Below are 23540 nucleotides of genomic sequence, written 5' to 3' on the forward strand. Positions count from 1 at the left end.
CCCAGTGGCCACCACATCCTCCCCATCTACTTATAAAAGAAGACTAATAAATACATTGAATACCCGAGAGTTTAATTAGATGGTAGGCTTCCATAATACTGTCACTTTTCCATTTAAAAACTCTTCTTTGTCATTCTTATATTGCACACGAGTAGTAGCATCATGTCTTTGTTTTGTTTTATTTATGTTTTGTCTTTTCTGCTCAGTTTGTTCTTTGATGTTTTTCTGTTGTTGTCTATTCTCTTATACTTTATGATCTGTTTTTATTTATTGTTTGTTGTTGTTTTTTTGTTTTTAGATACTAATAAATTGTATGTAATGTAATGTAAACGGTGAGGTTTGTATACGTACAGTATGTATAATATACATACTGTACGTATACAAACCGTTTTGCACAACAGGAATCATATTATGATTCCTGTTGTGCAAATCAATAAATCAAATCAAATTAACTAGGGTCCTAGAAATGTGGACCCTGCCACAGTTGCCAGATCAGTGGTTCTCAAACTTTTTCATGTCAAGGACCCCCAAATATATTTGATATATATTTGGCCACGGACCGCCATCTGATAATGTTTTGTGCCAAGGACACTCCAGAAGAGAGGAAAAAAATCAACATTTTCCAATCAGTCAATATTTTTCAATTTAAAAAAAAAATAGCAGATGCACAAGCTCGCAGCGTGGCACAAAATGTGCTCAGTCAAATGTGTTCTTGTGTTAAAGTACTGGATTATGCTTTTTGCAATAATAGTGAAAAAAGCAGATCTGCAAAGTTATATGGATTATTTGACCTTTGTGTGGCCTTTAGTTTAGATTTTAGCCATGGTTATAATTATCCCAAATTACATTTGATTTGATTAGTCCCATCTTATACTTTATGTATTTTTATTTTGTAGACAATCCAAAGTTACCATAGCAATCAATCAATCAATCAATCAATCAATCAATCAATCAATCAGTCAACCATTTGAAGCAGCAAATGGAGTAATATAGATTTTTTAAATTAGGCAACATTACAAGCCCTGCAGCTAATGTTAAAAGTATGTCTGTGGCTTGGTGACACAGTAATACTAAGACAGTGTCACATCTTAAATGCTTCAGTAAGAAGCTTACTGGTCCTCTCCAATCCTCTTCACCGTAGAAATCACCTTGGACCTCTCCAGCAAAATAGTACTGTGCTGCACAGGGGAAAATACATTATTCTATTGAGGTAAGATCTATCATTCTCCTTTGTTATTATATGCCTGATATACTGTATTGGACAATAGGACATTTAAAAGGGGATAGCTCATTTCTGTCATGGTTGATGACTAGAGTTCAAGAATCTTATTTAAAATTCTATTTCTGAATATACATGTATATTCAGAATACATATTAGCATTAGCACAAAACAGTGCTAGAGTTATGGCCTTAGATAATATAAGACAGGACAGACATGATCCACTGTTGCAGGATTATTGTGTGTGAGTGTTGTATGATGTTAAGTGAACGTTCTCAATTGGAGGGCAAAAGATTGTTTAAGATCACAAGTGAAAGACAAAGATGCTAATATAGGTCCCACAATATTGTATTCAATGACGCTTGGAAAATGTTAGTTTCTGTTGGCTATTTGCAGAATTAGTCTCTTAAAAGGGTGAATTTAAGTCATAATATATTTGTACTGTAATTAAAACACACCTGCCTTTGGTTCTAAAAGGTAGCCTTTGCATGTGTCTCCTGAGGTCCACCAATAGACTGGCCTACATTACATGTACGCACAGTGGAGAAAGAAGAACTCAGATACTCAGTACCAAAGTAAAAGTAGGACTAAAACCTTTCGAAATTTTTCAAAGATAGTCCAACATTTCCCTCTGAGGTCTAGTGGAGTATAGAAGTATAACGTTTCCCAGAATAGTTCTGGTCCACTCTGGAGCTCAGCAAGGGATCAGTTTGAATTACAGTAGCTTAACCCCTGTACAGCCTGACACACACACACACACACACACACACACACACACACACACACACACACACACACACACACACACACACACACACACACACACACACACACACACACACACACACACACACACACACACACACACACACACACTGAGTGATAACTGCAGTTCTTGTTGTTTCTGTGTCCAGCTATGTACAGTATTATGTGTATGGATGAGCATACAGTAAATGCCCACACACAGACTTAAGGAATGCCTCCAATTTGTTGGCCTGCAGTTTGCATGTATGTGTATGTGTATGTGTATGTGTATGTGTATGTGTATGTGTATGTGTATGTGTATGTGTATGTGTATGTGTATGTGTATGTGTATGTTCATTATAAGATGGTATGTTTACTCACTCTGCGTCTCATTGGTGGGCTGTGGACAGTTCAGAAACCTGCCTACCAATGACTATTATTGATAGGCTTCCAAGCTTATATAAACTACAGGAACTTCCTGGAAAGTTAGCATGCTGAAATAGAAGCCATTGTTCTTGAATCAATAAAAAAAAATCGCTGACTGGTCGGCAGGTTTGTGAAATGTGCACAGCCCTGCTCTGAGACACAGAGCAAGTAGACAGAAATTGTGCCATCTAAATAATGAGCATTAGTGAATTATTAAAGTGGTTCTTTCAAGGAATGCCTCCAATTCGTTTTATGTTGGCAATTTCTCACTATCCATCTTAAAAATGCACTCTTGCATTTACTTACGTTTGTTTACCCGTGTATTTGTGTGCACTGTAAAATCCTGGTCTATTTGTACACACACTCAGAGTTATATTAACACTCAGGATTTGACTATGTGTGTCCTACAGGTGTGTTCGGTGACCGGCTGCAATCATGTGTGACCAAACATTCATGGCCATTACTTTTGGCCCCTGTGAGAAATGCACCAAGACCCTTCCCCTGATGAGCATCTACATCAAGGGTGAAGCCGCCACCTACTGCTCCCTCTGTGTGGAGAAGGTACAGTATGGACCTGTAACCAAACCACTGTGTACATCTGCTTTTAAAAATCATTCAAATTGTGATCTGGAGTAGCCAGGCGGTCTCTGAGATATCTTATCATCTGGCTACGCTACGTAAGACTATTCAAAGCCTGGCGTTTATAACAAATTGTCTGCTGAATAATGTGACTTACAGCAGTTGGTGATCTGATTGCTCATTATTGGGAATGACAGAACAAAACATTATTAACAAACAGTACACATTGATCAACTCCATCAGAGCAATAACATCTCCTTGTTACTGACTATGTGGATTGACAGCTAACCAGTGTTAATTTTGACAGCAAAGTTAACTAAATATCAAAATATTTTTTGTCTTTTAGTCTAACATATAGCTTTCCAGGTGTGTCAGTAAGAGGAACGATTTGAGTGAGTGAATTTGTGTGGAAACAGTGTGACCCATGAGGGTTGGAAAGTTGATTCAATGTATTCATAATAATAAAGTGTTCTTACTAGAGGACAGGCTTTTATATTTGTTATGGACACTTCTTGGACCCTGCCCAGCTTTGGGATTGGGGGTTGGGGGGCGGCCATGTGTTTGCTGATGAAATGAGGGCCTGCCCTCAGGATATATAAGCTTTGTCAGCCTCTCTGTGCCAACAAGAACTCCTTCTCTCAGCACACACACTCTCTCTCTCTCACTCTCTCTCTATCTCTCTCATACGCACGCGCGCACACACACACACACACACACACACACACACACACACACACACACACACACACACACACACACACACACACACACACACACACACACACACACACACACACACACACACACACACACACACACACACACACACAATGGTAGTACCGTATCGCGGCTGTTATCTTGAATCCTACCCAACAAACACATGCACAAACACATACTGTACCCTCACAGCAACACTCAGACACAGTGGAGTGAGAGATAGACATGCCAGGGGGACGGGGACCAGGGGCCTGTCTGTGTTCTGTGTTCTGTAGGCCTTTGTCAACAGCTTGCCCGTTTCTTTTATCTTGTCCAGGGATTCTCAAAGTGGGATCCGAGGACCCCCAGGGGTCCTTGAAGAGGTTCCCCAGCTAAATGAGTAATATGTAGCGTTGGTTCTCAAAGTGGGGTCAGGGGACCCCCAGGGGTCAATGATTTTAACCCCTTTATCCATTTATACGTTGGCTATTCAAACATAGCAGATCTACAAGCTCACAGCGTGTCACTTTGTGCCGCGCTGCAAGCTTGTACACTTATGTGTAGGGCTGTGGTTAATCTATGTTTTGTACTGAAAATTGGAAATACGCCCAAGTAAAGTAAAAAATACCTCAAAAGTAGCCTACTTGAGTAATGTACTTAGTTACTTTGTTTACACCACTGCAATTAAAATTGCTATCATGCCTGTAAATGTGTTTTTGAAAGAGCTCGAGAGACAGGGATCCCTGTCTCTCGAGCTCTTTAAAAAACACTCGAGACCCCCATAATCACTGTGAATTAATGTATCTTAATATCAAAGAGCATTTATGGCAGGCTGTTAACCGTTTAAAGAAAGAGGCACTTATAAGAAATGTCTCATAGTCTCATGACAACAGCAGAATATCTGGGACCCCATAGACCAAACTGTGATTGGCTGTAGACAACAAGGGATAATAGTTTTCATTGTGAAAATTGTCAAGTCATCCTATAATTTGAAGACATACGTGGTTTAGCCAGATATCTACGCTACTTTCAGTTTATCATAAAGCAGGTCATGGTATTAAAACATATATTTGCATTAAAGTAGAGCCACTTCGTTTCTATTGGCAACCACCTCCTAAGGAGCCAATCATCGGCCCACGGACCGCCCCAGACTATGGGATAGTAAGTCTAATTCTATACTTCGTCCGTACGATCGTGTCGCGCGCCAAAATAGCCGATCTGCAAGCTCACAACGCGTCGCGGACGCGACGCGTTGTGAGCTTGTTGATCTGCTCTTTTCAGCACCGCGACAACGCCGTAACGGATGAAGTATAAACGCAGTAGAATTCAATGGAGGAGGAGGAGGAGGAGAGAAGTCTCCTCGGGTAGCTAGACACAGGACAGTAGGAGGCTGTAGGAGGAGGTGACCGTGTATAAGGAGGTGGATTAAAACCAATTTATATAATAATAATTATCTTTCTTTTTATTTTGTATTTTGTTGTTGTTATAAAGATGGCGTGTGAGGGTCTGACGAAGGGAGAAACCCTGGTGACGCTGAAGAGCGAGAGCGACAATCTGAAGAAGAAACTGGAGGAGGAGAGGAGCAAGCTGCACGACGTGGAGCGTGAGTCATGATGGATGGATGGATGGATGATGGATGGATGGATGGATGGATGATGGATGATGGATGGATGGGAGGGATGGATGGATGGATGGATGGATGGATGGATGGATGGATGGATGGATGGATGGATGGATGGATTGATGGATGAATGCATGGATGGATGGATGGATGGATGGATGCATGGATGGATGGATGCATGGATGGATGCATGGATGGATGGATGAATGCATGGATGGATGGATGGATGGATGGATGGATGGATGGATGGATTGATGGATGGATGCATGGATGGATGAATGCATGGATGGATGGATGCATGGATGGATGAATGCATGGATGGATGAATGAATGCATGGATGGATGGATGAATGCATGGTTGGTTGGATGGATGGATGGATGGATGCATGAATGGATGGATGGATGAATGAATGCATGGATGGATGCATGGATGAATGCATGGATGGATGCATGGATGGATGCATGCATGGTTGGTTGGATGGATGGATGGATGGATGGATGGATGGATGCATGGATGGATGGATGGATGGATGGATGGATGGATGGATGCATGCATGGTTGGATGGTTGGATGGATGGATGGATGGATGGATGGATGCATGCATGCATGCATGCATGGATGGATGGATGCATGCATGGATGGATGGATGGATGGATGCATGCATGCATGGATGGATGGATGGATGGATGGCTGGATGGATGGATGCATGGATAGATGCATGCATGCATGGTTGGATGGTTGGATGGATGGATGGATGGATGGATGGATGGATGGATGGATGGATGGATGGATGGATGGATGGATGGATATTGTGCCTATACTGTTACATGGTGGTTTGTAACCAGCCTATTGATTTAATCATAACATATGGCCTACCATATGGGCTAGTGTTAAAATATTAATTTAACCATGGCATATACCATATATACATAGCCTACTGTTGTTAGTTATAGTATTCATCTAATCATAACACATATACCTTATTAGGCTACTGTTACAATTTGAATTTATCATGTCATATATCATGTTACAGTATTAATTTAATAATAACACATATGTCAATGTATCATAATACATTGTTACAGTATTCATCATAATAACACATAACATATGTAGACCTACACTGTCACAGTATTCATTTACATTATTCATTTAATCATCATAACATGATATCATGATATACTGTTACAGTATTCATTTAATCATAACACTATTACCATATATACTGGTATTCATTTAATCCAGCATCAAATAGGCCTACAGGGGGCAATAGGTTACCAACAAATATATACCCCTGAAATCAGAAGGGTGTGCATGTGTGTGTGATTTTATTGTCATTATTCTACACTTTGATGTGCAACATAACCTGGTATAGGAGATGAACATAATATACTGTTTATTTGTCATCAAATATAAATGTATACACCAAAAAGCCTTTCACAAAAGTTTCACAAAATGCTCCTAACAAGAAGCGTTATATATATATTACCCCCCACAAAAATAAATCATAAACTTCCTTCACTGTTTCATCATAGACTGTCCTCCAAGTACTCAGTGGTACTGCATTAGTTTTCTTGATTTGTTTTTCCACATCTTCCCTGTATATTTCAGTTACCAGGGATGCCACATTGTCCTACTAGCAATGGAACTCCTTGAATAATAAAAGAGCAATTGAAAATGAATTACATCATATTGGAGATGATGATGATGATGATGATGATGATGATGATGATGATGATGATGATGACGATGATGATGATGATGATGATGATGATGATGGTAGAATGGTAGAAAGACAGTTCATCTCAGTGAGAGGAAATCCATATTAGTGCTTGTTTTCCATTGAGGTCCAAAGGACCACAATGGAAATAAGCTTTCGAGCATTTTTGTGTTTATCCTTTGTACAGTCTATTGTACAGTATGCAGGTGTTTTCACTTGTACATGTGATTATGTCAGTAAAGAAGTCAATCAATCAATTCATTATCTTAGGCCTGGGCCGTAGCGTGACGGTCCAGGCACCCTAGGCTGCAATTACAGCCTGACAGCGTGTCGCGGGTTCGACTCCTGTTCCCGGCGACCTTTGCTGCGTGTCACCCCCCCATCCCTCTCCCCATTTCCTGTCAGCCTACTTTCCCTATCCCTCTCTAAATAAAGGAATTAAAAGCCCCAAAACAACATTTAAAAAATAATAATAATAATAATAAAAAAGAATCAATTCATTATCTTGCTCATCAAACATTTTCTAACATGCATGTTTTCAAGCATGGGTCTAACCAGTGGCTTTTCAACTTAATTTCCATGATCCTATGTTTTCATAAAATCTTTGAACGGTTCTTTGGGGCTATGTATGGATACATTTCTTTCCTAACCAAAAATGTGTAAATATTCATAGAGGCTCAGGGGATACATATATCCATCCTATCTCGCTTTACAGGGGTTTCACATGTCAACAATAATTTAACATACCACACTAGTAACTTCTTACAATAGAACCCACGTTTGGGTGATAATGTATTAAAACAGAAACAAAAACAACAACCTGGAATGGAGTATAAATGTGTGTGTGTGTGTGTGTGTGTGTGTGTGTGTGTGTGTGTGTGTGTGTGTGTGTGTGTGTGTGTGTGTGTGTGTGTGTGTGTGTGTGTGTGTGTGTGTGTGTGTGTGTGTGTGTGTGTGTTCTAGTCCACAAGGTTGCCGAGAAGGTGGAGGTTCTGAGTGCTCTCGCGATGAAGACCAGGCGTGTCCTGAAGGGGCATTCCAACAAGGTGCTCTGTATGGACTGGTGCAAAGACAAGCGACGCCTTGTCAGCTCATCACAGGTATACACGCACGCACACGCACACACACACGCACACACGAACGCATACAGTACATACCAGATTGACTGTGCTACTTTTAATTGTCCTGTTGGTTTGTCTTTTTTAATTGATTTGTTTCTTGTTTGATGATAGATTTTTGTAAGATGCTTTTTTAGAATTTTTGTTGTTTGTGAGATTGTAATGTTTTCTATTGTTGTTAATGTATATTAATATCTAGAACCCCAGGAAGACAAACACACACTGTTTTTAGAGCTTGACTCGTACTTTTTGATTGAAAATGACAGCACACACCCCCAGTCTTATCCTACTTGTAGATTTTCATAGAAAATGTAGTTTACACCACTTGACTTTGCTAGAGTCCAATGGGTCTGATGGAATCTCTGTAGGCCTGTGTCACAACGATCACATTCACGTTTCAGTCATGGATAGGCTGTATCTACTCTATGTAACACTAATACATCTCCTACTTCTAGGATGGGAAAGTGATCGTTTGGGACGCTTTCACCCTAAACAAGGTGAGTAAAGCAGCTATATCAGCTCAACGTCAACTTCATTGTCACATCACAGGTTGACAGGTGTATAAATAATAATTTGTAATACAAGCTCCCATCATTTGAAGTATTCAAGAAAGGGGAAAAGAATAGAGATAGAAAAAAAGGAAGGAAAACAGGCCAGAAGTGTCAAATATTCATAATATCAGTAGAATGAATATATACATAAGATTGTTATGACAACAGAACAATAAAAGCACGGAAGTGTGTAATTAAATGAAATGTAATGTACTAAGCACATGTAATCCCTTCTGCATAAACATAACTGTTTCAGTGTTAAAGGTCTTCAGAGAACTGGCCAGTGTAATCCGTGGATATGGTAGATATCTCATTTTAGAAGGAAACCTAATGCTCTCCATACAGCTTTTACTGTTGACCATGTACTGCCCTACTCCTGAGAGAGCGTTGGACAGGAGGATAATGTATGCCTTCCAGGGAGGAGACCAAAGATTATCTATCCATCAACTGTTCTGACCCTGAAGTGTGTGTATGTGCGTGCGTGCCAGAGTGCACTTAAATGGCAGCAGTATTGCTAATCCTGTCTGTTGTTGGGACCAGCCTTAACTATATACCAAAAGCATCCCTCATTAACTTAAACCATCCATATGTGTGTGTGTGTGTGTGTGTGTGTGTGTGTGTGTGTGTGTGTGTGTGTGTGTGTGTGTGTGTGTGTGTGTGTGTGTGTGTGTGTGTGTGTGTGTGTGTGTGTGTGTGTGTGTGTGTGTGTGTTTGTGTGTGTTCCAGGAACATGGGGTGACCATGCCTTGTACCTGGGTCATGGCGTGTGCATATGCCCCATCAGGTTGTGCTATAGCCTGTGGGTAAGTACCATACATCCGTGGTTCTCAAACATTTTCATGTCAAGGACCCCCATATTTATATGAGTTTGATCACTGACCCCAATTTGAAAAGACTTTGTGCCAGGGACCACCATAAGAGAATATTTAATCATTCACAAAGCAACGCGTTGTGAGCTTGTAGATCCGATATTTTCGAATAGCCCAAAAAATAAAATAGAGCATAAGTGTTTAAACTATTATTAATTTTCCTGGGGACCCCCTGGAACCCCCCCAAGGACCCCTGGACCCCACTTTGAGAACCGGTGCCATACATAATAAACCAGACTTTCCCCACATTTACTAAATTAGACAAAATTACAACTAGCAAAAATCTATGTTAAAGTGTTGTAACTTGCCTGTCCCGCCCAGGGATTCAAACCTGTGTACCTTGTGCAAGCTCCAAAATTTCTGCTGCTGAGCTAATACAGAAAACCTGTTTTTACAGAGGATATTTAGCATTTTGAGCTTCATGCAATACCATTCGACCACAGGATACAGTAAATTAAACTTCTCAATAGAAGAGTAGAGAGACCAAATACAACCAGAGCAGTTGTGTTAGTAATATTGTATTAACATACATACTCTACCATACAGATTGGTCAAACTAATTTTGTTCACTAAAAATGTTATTGATTGCAGCTTTAAAACAAAGAGAGACTAAATATCCACTTGACTATTCAGCATTCTGGAATGAACTCCATTTGACCTTTGATCTTTCTCTTCTCTCCGACAGCGGATTGGATAACAAGTGCTGTGTGTTTCCGTTGTCATTGGACAAAAACGAGAACCTGGCAGCCAAGAAGAAAAATGTTGCTATGCACACCAACTACCTATCAGCTTGCAGCTTCACCAACTCGGACATGCAGGTAAGACGCTACGAACCAATCAGGAACAGAGCCCGATCGATGCCAGATATATTGGCCTGATGCCAATCTCGATTACGGAGAGTCCTATGCCACCCATTACCCATGATTTGACCGATATTCTGTCAAAAAGTGCAACATTTGAAGAACTTAGATTTGATCAAAGTTTCTATTTGAGAACATTTAACTTACAGTATATGGTAAGTAAATGAATGAACAAACAAAAACAAATACTTTTTTAACCACTTAAGCCCTAAAATGGTAAAAAATAGCAGACATGAGCCAATCTACAAGCTCACTATGTGCTGCGTTGTGATGCATTGAGAGCTTGTAGATACATTTTTTATTTTAGGGACATTTTAGACATATTTTAGATAAAATAATTGCCGTATAATTGCCGATCAAAAAAGTCAAATAATGGCCGATATTATGGGCCAAACCGGCTCTAGTAAGAAGCTAAATCTTGAACTGGAGTTATGCACTTGAAGGTCTTCACACTCCAGGGCTGCGTGACAAACAAACAATACCAAAATCGTTGCAGCGTATACCCTACCTCGCATATACAATATATCTGGTCTGAATAATTCAGTGCAGTCAGCTCTCCAGCGGGGCAGAGGAGCAGGCCACCGAGGGAGCAGACCCCTAGGGGAGGGGGGACGAGGAGCAGGGGACGTGAGACAAACGTGACGGACTGATGGTCCCTCATTGTGGGGATATTAATAGACACAGAGTGGCCTTTATCTGACAATGAGCGGAGCGTGCTGTGACCTGAGGCCACAGTATTTAACACACACACACACACACGCACACGCACACGCACACGCACACGCACACGCACACACACACACACACACACACACACACACACACACACACACGCACGTTATCTTGTGTGAATACATGATGCTTACAATCACATACTGCATGGCTATGCGAGCACACACAAATAGGATTTCTTTCCCATACTGTATATCACACACGCGACAGACAGACACACACACACACACACACACACACACACACACACACACACACACACACACACACACACACACACACACACACACACACACACACACACACACACACACACACACATTATTCTGATAGTACTCATTGCTATAGAGTGTTTGTTCTTTAACAAACGCTCTCTCCCATATGTACAGTTTACGGGATATACAGGATTACAGTTTTATCCAATAAGCAGAATAAGCTGATAAATGGGTATTTTCTCAGGCAACCCACCAGAAAATATATTTTCTATTCATTAAAGAGCTGGAGAGACCCCTGTTACTGAACAAGCACTCTGTAGCAATGCTATAGCGTGCTTTCCAAAACATAACCGATTTTGAAACACTTTGGAGAGTTTCAAGTACACCGTTCTTGAACGTTCAAGATCTGACGAAGGCCACATCGGCCGAAGCTTTGTTGTTTTTTGACCGCTCCATTTATTAAATTTTGTTGGGAGCATTAAGACGGTGTTCGGACACTTTCCTTTTGTTCACAGATAATCTAACACATTGATTATATATATTTTTTAAAAGATTAAAAATAATCAATATTGGCGGAAATATAATATAATATAATATAAAAATATATCAATTTAGCTTTTTTTCTTTGTATTTTTCTTTTTAATGGCAAAAATAGCAGATCTTCAAGCTCACAACTCGTCCAACCACAATGAAGTGTATTATAGGATCTTATCGTTATTATTATTCAATAATGTAACACAGCTGGTACAGACAATGAAAAGTTAATGTTCATTGTCTGGAATGTCCTACTGTGACCTGCACTTCCCTCTGTTCACCACTGAGGGACAGCATCATACCTAGCCAACTATTTATTGTGCTGTGTGTAACCACTGTATCACTATTTTCTCCAAACTAGAATAGATGACAGGAATGGGAAATGTAATAACGCTATGTAGACCTAAATAACACTATGTACATACTACGCTATCTACACACTACTGGGGTTGAAAAAGAGTAGAAATCTTTTATTCTATTTCTTCCATATTACACCTTTTATGCATATACATTTTACATGAAATATTGCAATATTGCATTAGTATCACAATACTTGATATTAGCAAAAATCAACCAAACTCTTTTTATAGTATTTCATTGTTAACAGGGGTCTCCCCATCTCTCCAGCTCTTTAGTAATAGAGAGATAGATAGTTAGAGATAACTCATACAGTAGTGATGAGCGCTTAGCGGGCCGACCCGTAACCCGCGGGTCAACCCGCGGCGCGGGTGGGTCGAGTCAGGATTTCAGAGGCAATTATGCGGGCTGCGGATGAGCGGGTCAGCCGCTCTCACACGAAAAAAAAAAAAAAATCACATGCTCTTGTTTTGTCTTTATTCCTAATAAGAATAATAACAATAAAACAGTTTGAATACACTTGGGGTGTATACTTGAAGATTATTTTCCTTCATGATTTTACCTTTTTTTTTTTTTTTTTACCGCGGGTCGCGGGCGGGTTGAGCCATAGATTTATATATGGGTTCGCGGGGCGGGTTGAGGCGGGTTGGGTTCCGTTGCGGGGCGGGTCATGAAAAAACCCGACCCGCACATCACTATCATACAGGATACAGGATAAACAAGGGAAATTGGAAATGATTAAATAAATAAATACACGAGCAGACACATTTTGATTGGAACACTATGAAATTGAAGCTGATAAATGGGAACTCTCTCCTGATTGGATGAAAGTGTTGTCCCATCTGAAAATGTATTTTCTTTTTACTATAGAGCTAGAGAGACGGGTTAGACCCCTGTTATTGAACACACAATACACTACCTTTAATGCGAGTTCACAAATGCACTTTGTTGTTGCTTTTGTTTGTGTGTGCATGTGCGTGCATGCGTGTGCGCGCGCGTGTGTATGTGTGTGCGTGTGTGCGTGTGTGCGTGCGTGCGTGCGTGCGTCTGTGTGTGTTTGCTCTAGATCCTGACTTCCAGCGGTGACGGCACATGCGCCTTGTGGGACGTGGAGAGCTCCCAGCTGCTGCAGAGTTTCCATGGTCACACAGCTGATGTGCTGTCCCTGCACCTCGCCCCCTCTGAGACCGGCAACACCTTTGTGTCTGGGGTGAGTGTGTGTGTGTGTGAGCAGTGATGGAAGTAAAAGTAGCAATATCACTATATAAAAACACTGTTACAAGTAAAAGGCCTGTATTCAAATGTTTACGTCAGTGAAAGTACAAAAGTATTAGCATCAAAATATACTTACAGTCACTCACTTTTAGTTTTTTGTTTTTCAAAATTAAAATACATTTTTGATTATTTTTTCTAATGATTCATTTGATTTTACATTTTAAGCTTTTAGCTGACTCTTATCAAGAGAAACAAGTGCAACCACAGGATAAGCCTCAGTTTGTAGGACCATTTGATTTCAAGCACCCACTAGCTACAGAACAGTGGTCTGTGCCACAGTGCACAGACCACTGTTTTTGTGGTGTAAAGATCATGTGAAAGTGTTAAGTATCAATGGTGTAAGCACGCCTGAGTAGCACAGCAGAATCAGCACAGCTGGTGCTAATGGATTAAAAGTTGGGCTGAATTAAAGGGGAAAACCCACCAAACTTGTTTCACCTTTGAAGATGTGCCACTATTGATCCAAGTTTTTAAAAAGTGGGCACAGAATGGCTGACTCTTCCGTTTGTGCAATTTTATTAGTCCAACTTGCACATTGTCAGCAGAATATTGCTGACACAGCCACAACAGAAACGGTTTGACTCACAATATTTGGGATTGTCAGTGCTGACAGGGTGTCTGTTAATGCCTGCATGGAATGCTGGATAGTTGTGCCAGCTGACCGGTCTCAAAATAGAGGATATCTCATTTTCTAGTTTTATTTTAGTTTTCAAGTCATTAGTCTGTTACTTACATTGTCTTTAATTCCCATTGTCGAGAATTAAAACTGATGCCAATTGATACTCTCTAAGAGAAAAGTAATATAATTTATGATATTGTTGCGCGAATATTTTGCGTGAATATCTTTGTTAAATATTTATAAATGTGTGTGTGTGTGTGTGTGTGTGTGTGTGTGTGTGTGTGTGTGTGTGTGTGTGTGTGTGTGTGTGCGCGCGCGCGTGTGTGCTTATCAGGGCTGTGATAAGAGATGCAACGTGTGGGACATGCGCTCTGGCCAGAACGTTCAGTCCTTCGAGACCCACGACTCTGACATCAACTGTGTCAGGTGAGTTCAGGTCTCAATTAGTAAGTTACAGATACAATCCAGGACATATTTCAATGAATAAAATGTTATTATAACACATCCATATGATAGAGTATGTTAATACAATATATGTCTAGCACATCTGCAGTGGTTGGAGGTGATCTCCCTTCTCTTCCATTGAGACAGTCGGGTAGGACTCCTAGTGGTTGACAATGTCAATAAAGTTATTTGAAGCAGACGGCATACTGGATTGGATACTAAATGTGCCACCATCTTTATTGTAGTTCAGACATTGTTGCAATTACCTCTCTCTGTCAGGAGAGGGAGACATTGGACATAAAACGTACAGATTGTACATAAATTCATATCTTACCCAAAATGCTCTCCATCTTCACTCCTTTATCTCTTTTGCAAACCCCCGCACAGTATTTCTCCTTTACTTTGAAAACATATTTTTTCAGACTTTTTTACCATACTGTTTGTTAACCCTAGAAGCAGCCACACCAAACGTGCAATCGAAATATTCTTTAATTTTGGTTCATGTGACAAACTATTCCATCCGCCACGGCTTGTCAACTCGAACTCGAGGCCATCGGCACTCATTCGCGTACCGCTCGCTTGGAATGACATGCTGTACAGTACGTTATGACGTGAATACACAGACATGTTTATTTATTTATTTATCTGTGAACATTGTGGTGTTTTGTGTTCAGGTACTACCCCAGTGGAGATGCTTTTGCCTCTGCCTCTGACGATGCAACAGTGAGTTCTGCCCGTGTTTATCTATATTTTCTTTTCTTGTTGTTTACTTTATTAACCCATTCAATCCGGGAACTTATCTGTGTCATTTTAGATTTCTTTCCTATTCAAAAATAGAAGATATACAAGCTCATAGTACGCTATGAGCTTGTACATCTGCTATTTTTTGAAAAATCGTGATTTTTTTTTCAATATATATTGTTTTAAAGCGAACATTTGTTACTCAAATCTTTGCTTCTGGGGGTCCTTGGAACTAAATATTTTGAGATGGGATCGGCGGCCAAATACATACATACATTAATTTTGGGGGTCCTTGACATGAAAAAGTTTGAGCACCACTGATATAGCACCATAGGTTTTTCAGAAACCTGTTAGGATTTAGAGGGCATTTGTAGATGTGTTCCTGGATTGAATGGATTAAACAGTAGACTGAAGAATGACATGAAGGACTGGGTAGAGATCAGACAGTGAACTGGCTGACCTGATCCATATGTCTTTCTGCGGCCCACCCTTTCTGACCACTTGGCACGGCAGCCTTTATCTCGGCTGCCATCTTAAGTGGTCAGATGGGTGAGTCAAGTGCATCTTCATTTGATTGATTGAATACTTTATTAAGTTAGCAAACAAAGCTCAGAAAGTACAGTTCTATGCAAGGTCTGCTAAAAGGATTAAACCCAAGAAAGCACTATGGCCGGTTTCCATTGGGGTCCTGTGTATTCAATTAATCGAAAACATTTAATGACAGACAAAGAGAGCATGTTTATTTTAATGATCAATCAATTGATTGTGTTCTGGCTTGGATCAATGGAACTTATGTTGTATAAATTCCTATTTATTGGTATCAAAAAAGAAATAAAATACGGATATATTTGGGGGCCCACTTGCAATACCTTTGCGGCCCACTGGTTGAGAACCACTGCTTTAAAGGAACACTTTCCAATATATTTTTTTAGAGTTTGTTGTTGTTGGGTGTTGTTTTTACAAGACAAAAATTGTATAAAACTTGAAAAAGACAGAAAGGGTCGAAATGTCGTATCAGCTGTTTGTCGCAAATAAAAAGCTTGGAGTATTCAAAAGTGAGTTGTCATTCAAATCAAATGGCCCATCAAGTAACTGGAAAGAATGATGCCAAGCCTAAAACAGACAAAGGAAACAAAACAAACATTTCAGACATGGATCTGCATTGCATTCAACTGGTCTGATTTAGTATGTCAGTAAAGTTTATATAGTTCTCCATTCATATGCTGTTGCCTCCATAATGAATCTCTATAATTCAACTAACGTTAGAGCTTCACACACGCTGTATCTTGCTGTGTTAGTATTAATTCAGCTGTCTACCCTGCAGTACTGTAGGTAGCTGTGCCAACAGAGAAGTCTAGTCAAGCAGGAAAAACCTTTGTTAGTTCCTAGTTGCCTTTGGCAATAAAGAAAAAAAAACACCTTCATGAAGAAATGTATTAGATCTTTTTTTTTTAAGAATGACTAAACGTCCAGTTTACCTGTCGTATCACCAGAACAGAACATTAGATTAAATAATGATTGTCATTTTGTTCTTCGTTGCGGGGGTTGGGGGGCAGAGTGAGGGAGTGCAAGGAGAAGAATCTAAGATATACGGTACATATAGCATAATAAGCAGCAGGTATATACTGTACATGAGGTTAGACATAAGGTACAAAAGAGGGGGACTGCCCATAAGTCCGACATCCCATTACTCCGACTACGTGGCTTCCGCGTGCGGTTAAGGTTAGGGTTAGGGTTAGGTATAGGGTTAGTATAGTAACAGTCGGAACAATGAGCCGTCGGAACAATGACATGGCACCCAAAAGAGGGGCAAAGCACCGGTAGGTCCACATAGCAGCAGGTATGTACATGAGGTTAGACATAAGGTACAAAAGGTAGCAGCACAACAGCAGGCCCACATAAGAAGGTAGCCGCATTAGGCAAAACATTTCACAGGTAACAATCCACATGGAAGATCCACAAAGGAAAAGTAGTTCTCATCCAACTGTTGAAAAGGTCTGTCAAAGGAAAGTGTTCCAGTGTGTTCAGGCCTTGTTCAACAGTCTGATGGTTGCCGGGTGGAAGCTGTTCAGAAATCTGGTGGTCTTGCCTTTGATACTGTGGTAGACCTCCTTGCCTGGCAGTGGTCGTAGGAGTGCGATTAACAGGTTGTGGCTGGGGGTGGTGGCTGTCCTTGATGATACGGTGAGCTTTGACTTGTCTTGCAGTGTCAATGCAACTTGCATAATGACAACTCTGTGTGTGTGTGTGTGTGTGTGTGTGTGTGTGTGTGTGTGTGTGTGTGTGTGTGTGTGTGTGTGTGTGTGTGTGTGTGTGTGTGTGTGTGTGTGTGTGTGTGTGTGTGTGTGTCTGTTTCAGTGTCGTCTCTATGACCTGCGTGCTGACCGCGAGGTCGCCATCTACCAGAAGGACAGCATCATTTTTGGTGCTACAAGTGTGGACTTCTCTCAGAGCGGTAAGGGAACACTGCTCTCATTGGTTCAGAGCGATAAGGGGACACTGCTCTCATTGGTTCATAGCGATAAGGGGACACTGCTCTCATTGGTTCATAGCGTTAAGGGGACACTGCTCTCATTGGTTCAAAGCGATAAGGGAACACTGCTCTCATTGGTTCATAGCGATAAGGGGACACTGCTCTCATTGGTTCAGAGCGATAAGGGAACACCGCTCTCATAGGTTCAGAGCGATAAGGGAACACCGCTCTCATTGGTTCAGAGCGATAAGGGAACACTGCTCTCATTGGTTCATAGCGATAAGGGGACACTGCTCTCATTGGTTCAAAGCGATAAGGGAACACTGCTCTCATTGGTTCATAGCGATAAGGGGACACTGCTCTCATTGGTTCAGAGAGATAAGGGAACACTGCTCTTATAGGTTCAGAGCGATAAGGGAACACTGCTCTTATAGGTTCAGAGTGCCAAGGGGACGCATTGCTTCAGTGCAGGGCTGTGCACAGATTTTTTGGAAGCCATGTACCCTCATGTAGGTACATGCAGATAGATGTGCTAGCCATGTCCTAAAACCACACTTCACTCCCACATTATGTCTCAGAAACGCTGAGCTAGGTGTACTGTAGGGCTGTTTCCTTCTGCTGCTGTGCGTTATTATTAAATGTCTTACATACGTATTTGCGAGTGCTGATGACTTCATTTGCTATGTCTGTGTCTTTTGGGTCAGTACCAGCACCCATCATAGTCTGAAGACTTTTGAGTTGAGCACACCAGTGCCTTTGTTTCCTGCTGGAGCCAGATTTATCCGGAAAAGAGAAAACCAAACGACCTAGCCTAGCCTTTGTATTGAAAGAGTGCAGGGCAGAGAGAAACTGTGGTTCATCAAGACATATAAAGGAGATAATTATGTAGGCTTAAAAATGTGCACTTTCTCCTATGAAAGAATACGGGCAGGTGCTTGGACGCTAGTTGGCTGCTATGTGTGCACGTGCCAGGTTCAGTGGCTGCTTGCTTATATGGGACCATTCATTTACAATAACTAATAAGATAATTAGATCAAAGCACAAATAAAGGATTATGAAAAAAATATATGATTAACCCATTCAATCCGGTAACGCATCTGTGTCATTTTAGCTCATAGCACGGGAGCTTTTAGATCTTCCATTTTGTTTTAAATCATGAACATTTGTGCAAATCTTTGAATATATATTTTTAAACGCGAACATATGTAACTCAAATCTTTGCTTCTGGGGGTCCCTGGAACAAAACATTTTAAGATGAGGGGGTCCTTGACGTGAAAAAGTTTGAGAACCACTGATATTATAGCAACGTAGGATTTAGAATTTGTAGATGCGTTCCCGGATTGAAGGGGTTAATGAGAAGATCAACCAGATTTTCTCAATTCAAGAAGTGTACAGAGTATTGGAATAAACCCTACTTTTCCTCCCTCTCTTGTGTCATGTCCCCCACCAGGACGCCTGCTGTTTGCTGGCTACAACGACTACACTGTGAACGCCTGGGACGTGCTGAAGGGAACGCGCGTCTCAATCCTGTTCGGGCACGAGAACCGCATCAGTTCCCTCAAAGTGTCACCAGATGGCACTGCGTTCTGCTCAGCCTCCTGGGACAACACTCTGAGAGTGAGTGATGATGGTTTGCATGTTTCATGTAGGGCAGTTGCCTTTTCTGGATCCAGGGCCCACTTCAAAATCTTGAAAGTGTTGGCGGCCCACCCCGTCTGACAACGCGGCTGCCATGTGGATGGGCCAGATTTATTCTGTACTTTGTCGTGCGACTGAGTCGCGTGCCGGAAATAGTCGATCTACAAGCTTTGCACACGTTGTGAGCTTGTAGAAAGACTGGACCACTACAATGGGAATTTGTTGCACAGTTATGAATCAAACTAGGACAGCAACATGTCTGGTTTTATTGATTTTTATAGAATTTTGCTCCGGTACAGATCAAACGGAGGCACTTAAAAAAATAAAAAAAACATGGTTAGTTGCAGTTTTATTTATGACATAAACTCATTCACTGTCCTGTTCTCTTGTCTCCTATAGATCTGGGCTTGAATCTGTCAGCACCACTGAGAACCACAGTTTGGAATAGGGCTAAGAAGAGGGGTTCAGAATCCTGACCTGGAAATGAACACTGCTGTAAAGAATGTGTGTTTTGTTGCCATCCCTTTAGTCATCATGATGAACTCACATACTGTACACATGCACACAGTTACTGTAGCTCACCTCAGACCATGTATCAGTATATCCTTACCATGTAGGTTTGACACTTTGGCACGTGGAAGCTATTGTACTCAATTTGAATGAACATGAATGGTTGTTGAACATGAATCGAGTTTGTATTCCTAACGTTTGTTATTGTTAGCTCAATAACTGATAGTTATTCTATTTGCAGTATTCAGTGGTGGATAAAGTATTCAACCCCTAGTACTTGAGCCAAAGCATAGATATTCCTGATCAAATATTACTCCACTACAAATGAAAATTGTTCAATAAAATATGTACTTGAGTTAAAGTTCTGGAGTACATGTTTTAAAAAAAGTATTCAAAAGTAAAAAGTACATTTTACTTTTAATATCAATGCAGTATTGAAATGTAGAACCCCCCCAAAAAACAAACAAACAAATAAACAAATAAACCATAATGTATTTATGTTTTGGTCTCATGGGTCCCGTGAGTCAGAAATACAATATTTGTCTTTGAAATGTAGTGGAGTGAAAGTCATAAGCACCCCCTTGAGTAAATATACTTAGTTGCTGTCCACCACTGGCATTATTTGTTGATGATGATGTGCAGAAAGAAAAGGCAGAGTGAGATGTTTGTATGACCTCTACAGTTTAACCCTCCAGCAGCATGTCTACTGCCCTGGAATGTAGTGTAACTACGGACAAGTACTTCTTGTCTTGTACATTATGTACATTAACTTACTGCCAATACTCAGTTCCTCTAAAGACTGCTATAAAAAAGACACAAGACAGTTTAACAAAGCACATTTTGTTCATACTGTAGAACAGTGGTTCTCAAACGTTTTCATGTCAAGGACCCAAATTGATAAGTATCAACATTCTTTAGAGAATAGCCTATATACAAGCTCAAAACTTGTGAGTGTGTAGATCGGCTATATTCAAATAGGCAAAAAAGAAAAAGAAATAAGGCATAAATGTTTAAACTGTTCCTCATTTTCCTGGGGACTGCCTGGAACCCCTTCAAGGACCCATGGGGGTCCCCGGACCACACCTTGAGAACCAGTGCTGTAGAACTATAGTATTTTTGACACATCCATGTACCAATATTACTGTTCTGTTCTTCCGATTGTCCATAAAACACAGGAAACAGAATTGCTGTGTACAGTAAATATGGATTTTCATTTTTTCTGATTATTATTTCCTTGACTGCACACACCAAGGTGACACCAAGAGGACAATAAAACATATTTGAAGTAATGCGTTTGTTTTTCCATGTTGTTGTTCTTTTAAAATCATTTTGTTCTATTCTATGGAAGCATTTTGGCCCATTTGGTCATTTGGTCACCTTTGATGCCTGACCTTTTCACCTCGGCGTTGGCCTTCTTCGTAGCATATATATATATATATATATATATATATATATATATATATATATATATATATATATATATATATATATATATATATATATATATATCGAAAATAATACATTATATATATATATATATATATATATATATATATATATATATATATATATATATATATATATATATATATATATATATCGAAAATAATACATTTAGTCTTTGATAACGCCTGGTTCCTGGTCCTTAGGACTAAGGTCATAATTCCTAATCATTGCCTGTGATCATGATGCTCTTTCTTGCAGGTTAATGGTTATTTTGAAGGACAAAAAAAATCATTGCCCCTGATTAGATTGCTGCGAATGTTGCTAACTGTTTTGGGTTCCTAAACGCAAATGTGTGCTGAAATCCTAGAAATCTTGCGTTTATTAATTATGTTTTGAGAGGGGGCAGTATGGATGGTCTTAAGGATTTGAGATTTTTTTTTTGAACATTTGGAAAGGTTTGCCAAGATAGGGACGCCAGGGTTAATATGGTTAAAAGGCATATGTCACAGGACTAGCATGTGGTCCTTTTTTACAGTCACCAGCCACTAGATTCTCTCACTACTGAGATGCTACAGAGGTGGAGTCTGGGAAACGTAGTCCAATAGCGAGCAAAGATATCAGAAGACATGAACTGTTTTGTATTTTTTCCCATATTCCCACATAGTTTAGTGTATGCAATGGTTTAGAACACTGAGCAGCACATGGGGAGCATAAACAAAAGCTTTGAAAAGTGTTTATTCTTTTATATATTGTATATATTAAATATGAAATGTATATATTAAATTATATAATTTAATGGAGATGACTTTAAAATGTTCAGAAGTTGGAGGGGACGGCCCCTTGGATCTGGGCCTTAAATTGAATAACATAGATCCATATCCAGGTATCGAACCAGGGTCATTGTGTGTGTGTGTGTGCGTGCGTGCGTGCGTGCGTGCGTGCGTGCGTGCGTGCGTGCGTGCGTGCGTGCGTGTGTGTGCCTGTATGTGTGCTTACTAAGAAGCTTATTTAGATAGCATGTTGTTTAGACAAATGCTATGGACAAATGCTAGGTTTGATGTTTATCTGGTATTGTAGTTACCGTTACTTTGTAGCACTAAATTGTGTCTAAGTAAAGGATTTACCCTGTCATGTTTTTGGTTATTTTTTCTGTATTATCTGTCTTTGGATACCTCTCACACACACACACACACACACACACACACACACACACACACACACACACACACACACACACACACACACACACACACACACACACACACACATACACACACACGCTTACATAATTAAAGTATTTCTTCCCACATTATGCAAATTACTCACATCAGAACAAGGTTTCATCATTCTCATCATTTTGACTCTCGTACCGGAATTTCTCAAAGAGTACTGTACAGTAATTTTATCTTCAAGCATGAAAGGTCATTGAATCTGAAAAACAAACTTGGAACGAGTGTGGGAGATTACCTTGTAGGCCTACAAATTGAAATCTGGATTTTACAGTCAAAATAACTCTTAAAGCTGCACCATGTAACTTTCCTCTTCTACCCCGGATTTGAACCCGGTTTTTGATTGATTGAAATTGATTGATTGAAAATGTTATTAAGCAAAAAGAATGTAAAACATCACAATTACATTTATAATACTTTTGTCTAAAAGGTCCGTCCAAACAAGTCCATTTTTACCATTGAGCAAATAGAGCCTGCCTGCTTGCTCAGGGGATAAATCAAATCTTGACCTTCAGGACAGATTTGTGTCAGATCCTGTGTCTAGGTGAGACATGACCTTTGACACGATCTAAATGTCTCAACAGAAGAGCAGGGAGACAAAATACAACCACCCAATTGTATACGTTATATTATCATAATATTGTCATTATATTGTCAGAGTCATCAAGAAAAACTCACAAAAGTGTCTGTGCTACAGCGATGTTCCGCTCTCGATGTCATGGAATTACTGTCTCTTTCCTCTCACTCTTGCTCTCACTTCCACGTATCGTTTGTTCTACGTCACTCTGTTCTTTCATAAAAATCTGAACCTAAAATGTGACATCATCTGCCATGAGACTCAGGCAAATACATATATATATATATATATATACACATATATATACACATATATATATATATATATATATATATATATATATATAT

The 23540-nt window shown here is 40.0% G+C and overlaps 1 protein-coding gene across 1 annotated transcript; it reads left to right on the plus strand.

The window, feature by feature from the left end:
- Window positions 1-2824: 2824 nt before the first annotated feature.
- Window positions 2825-20341, plus strand: gnb5b (guanine nucleotide binding protein (G protein), beta 5b; the record flags this gene model as incomplete). Its single annotated transcript, XM_084053294.1, has 12 exons — window positions 2825-2950; window positions 5156-5267; window positions 7969-8105; window positions 8579-8620; window positions 9401-9477; window positions 10229-10361; window positions 13308-13451; window positions 14470-14561; window positions 15254-15302; window positions 17679-17775; window positions 19244-19410; window positions 19831-20341. The coding sequence occupies 12 exons, from the start codon at window positions 2825-2827 to the stop codon at window positions 19840-19842; spliced, it is 1188 nt and encodes a 395-aa protein (XP_083909420.1). The 3' UTR covers window positions 19843-20341.
- Between the last annotated feature and the right edge of the window lie 3199 nt (window positions 20342-23540).

This window comes from Gymnoscopelus microlampas (assembly GCF_963454915.1).
Source record: "Gymnoscopelus microlampas genome assembly, chromosome: 1".
Taxonomy (NCBI): Eukaryota; Metazoa; Chordata; class Actinopteri; order Myctophiformes; family Myctophidae; genus Gymnoscopelus; species Gymnoscopelus microlampas.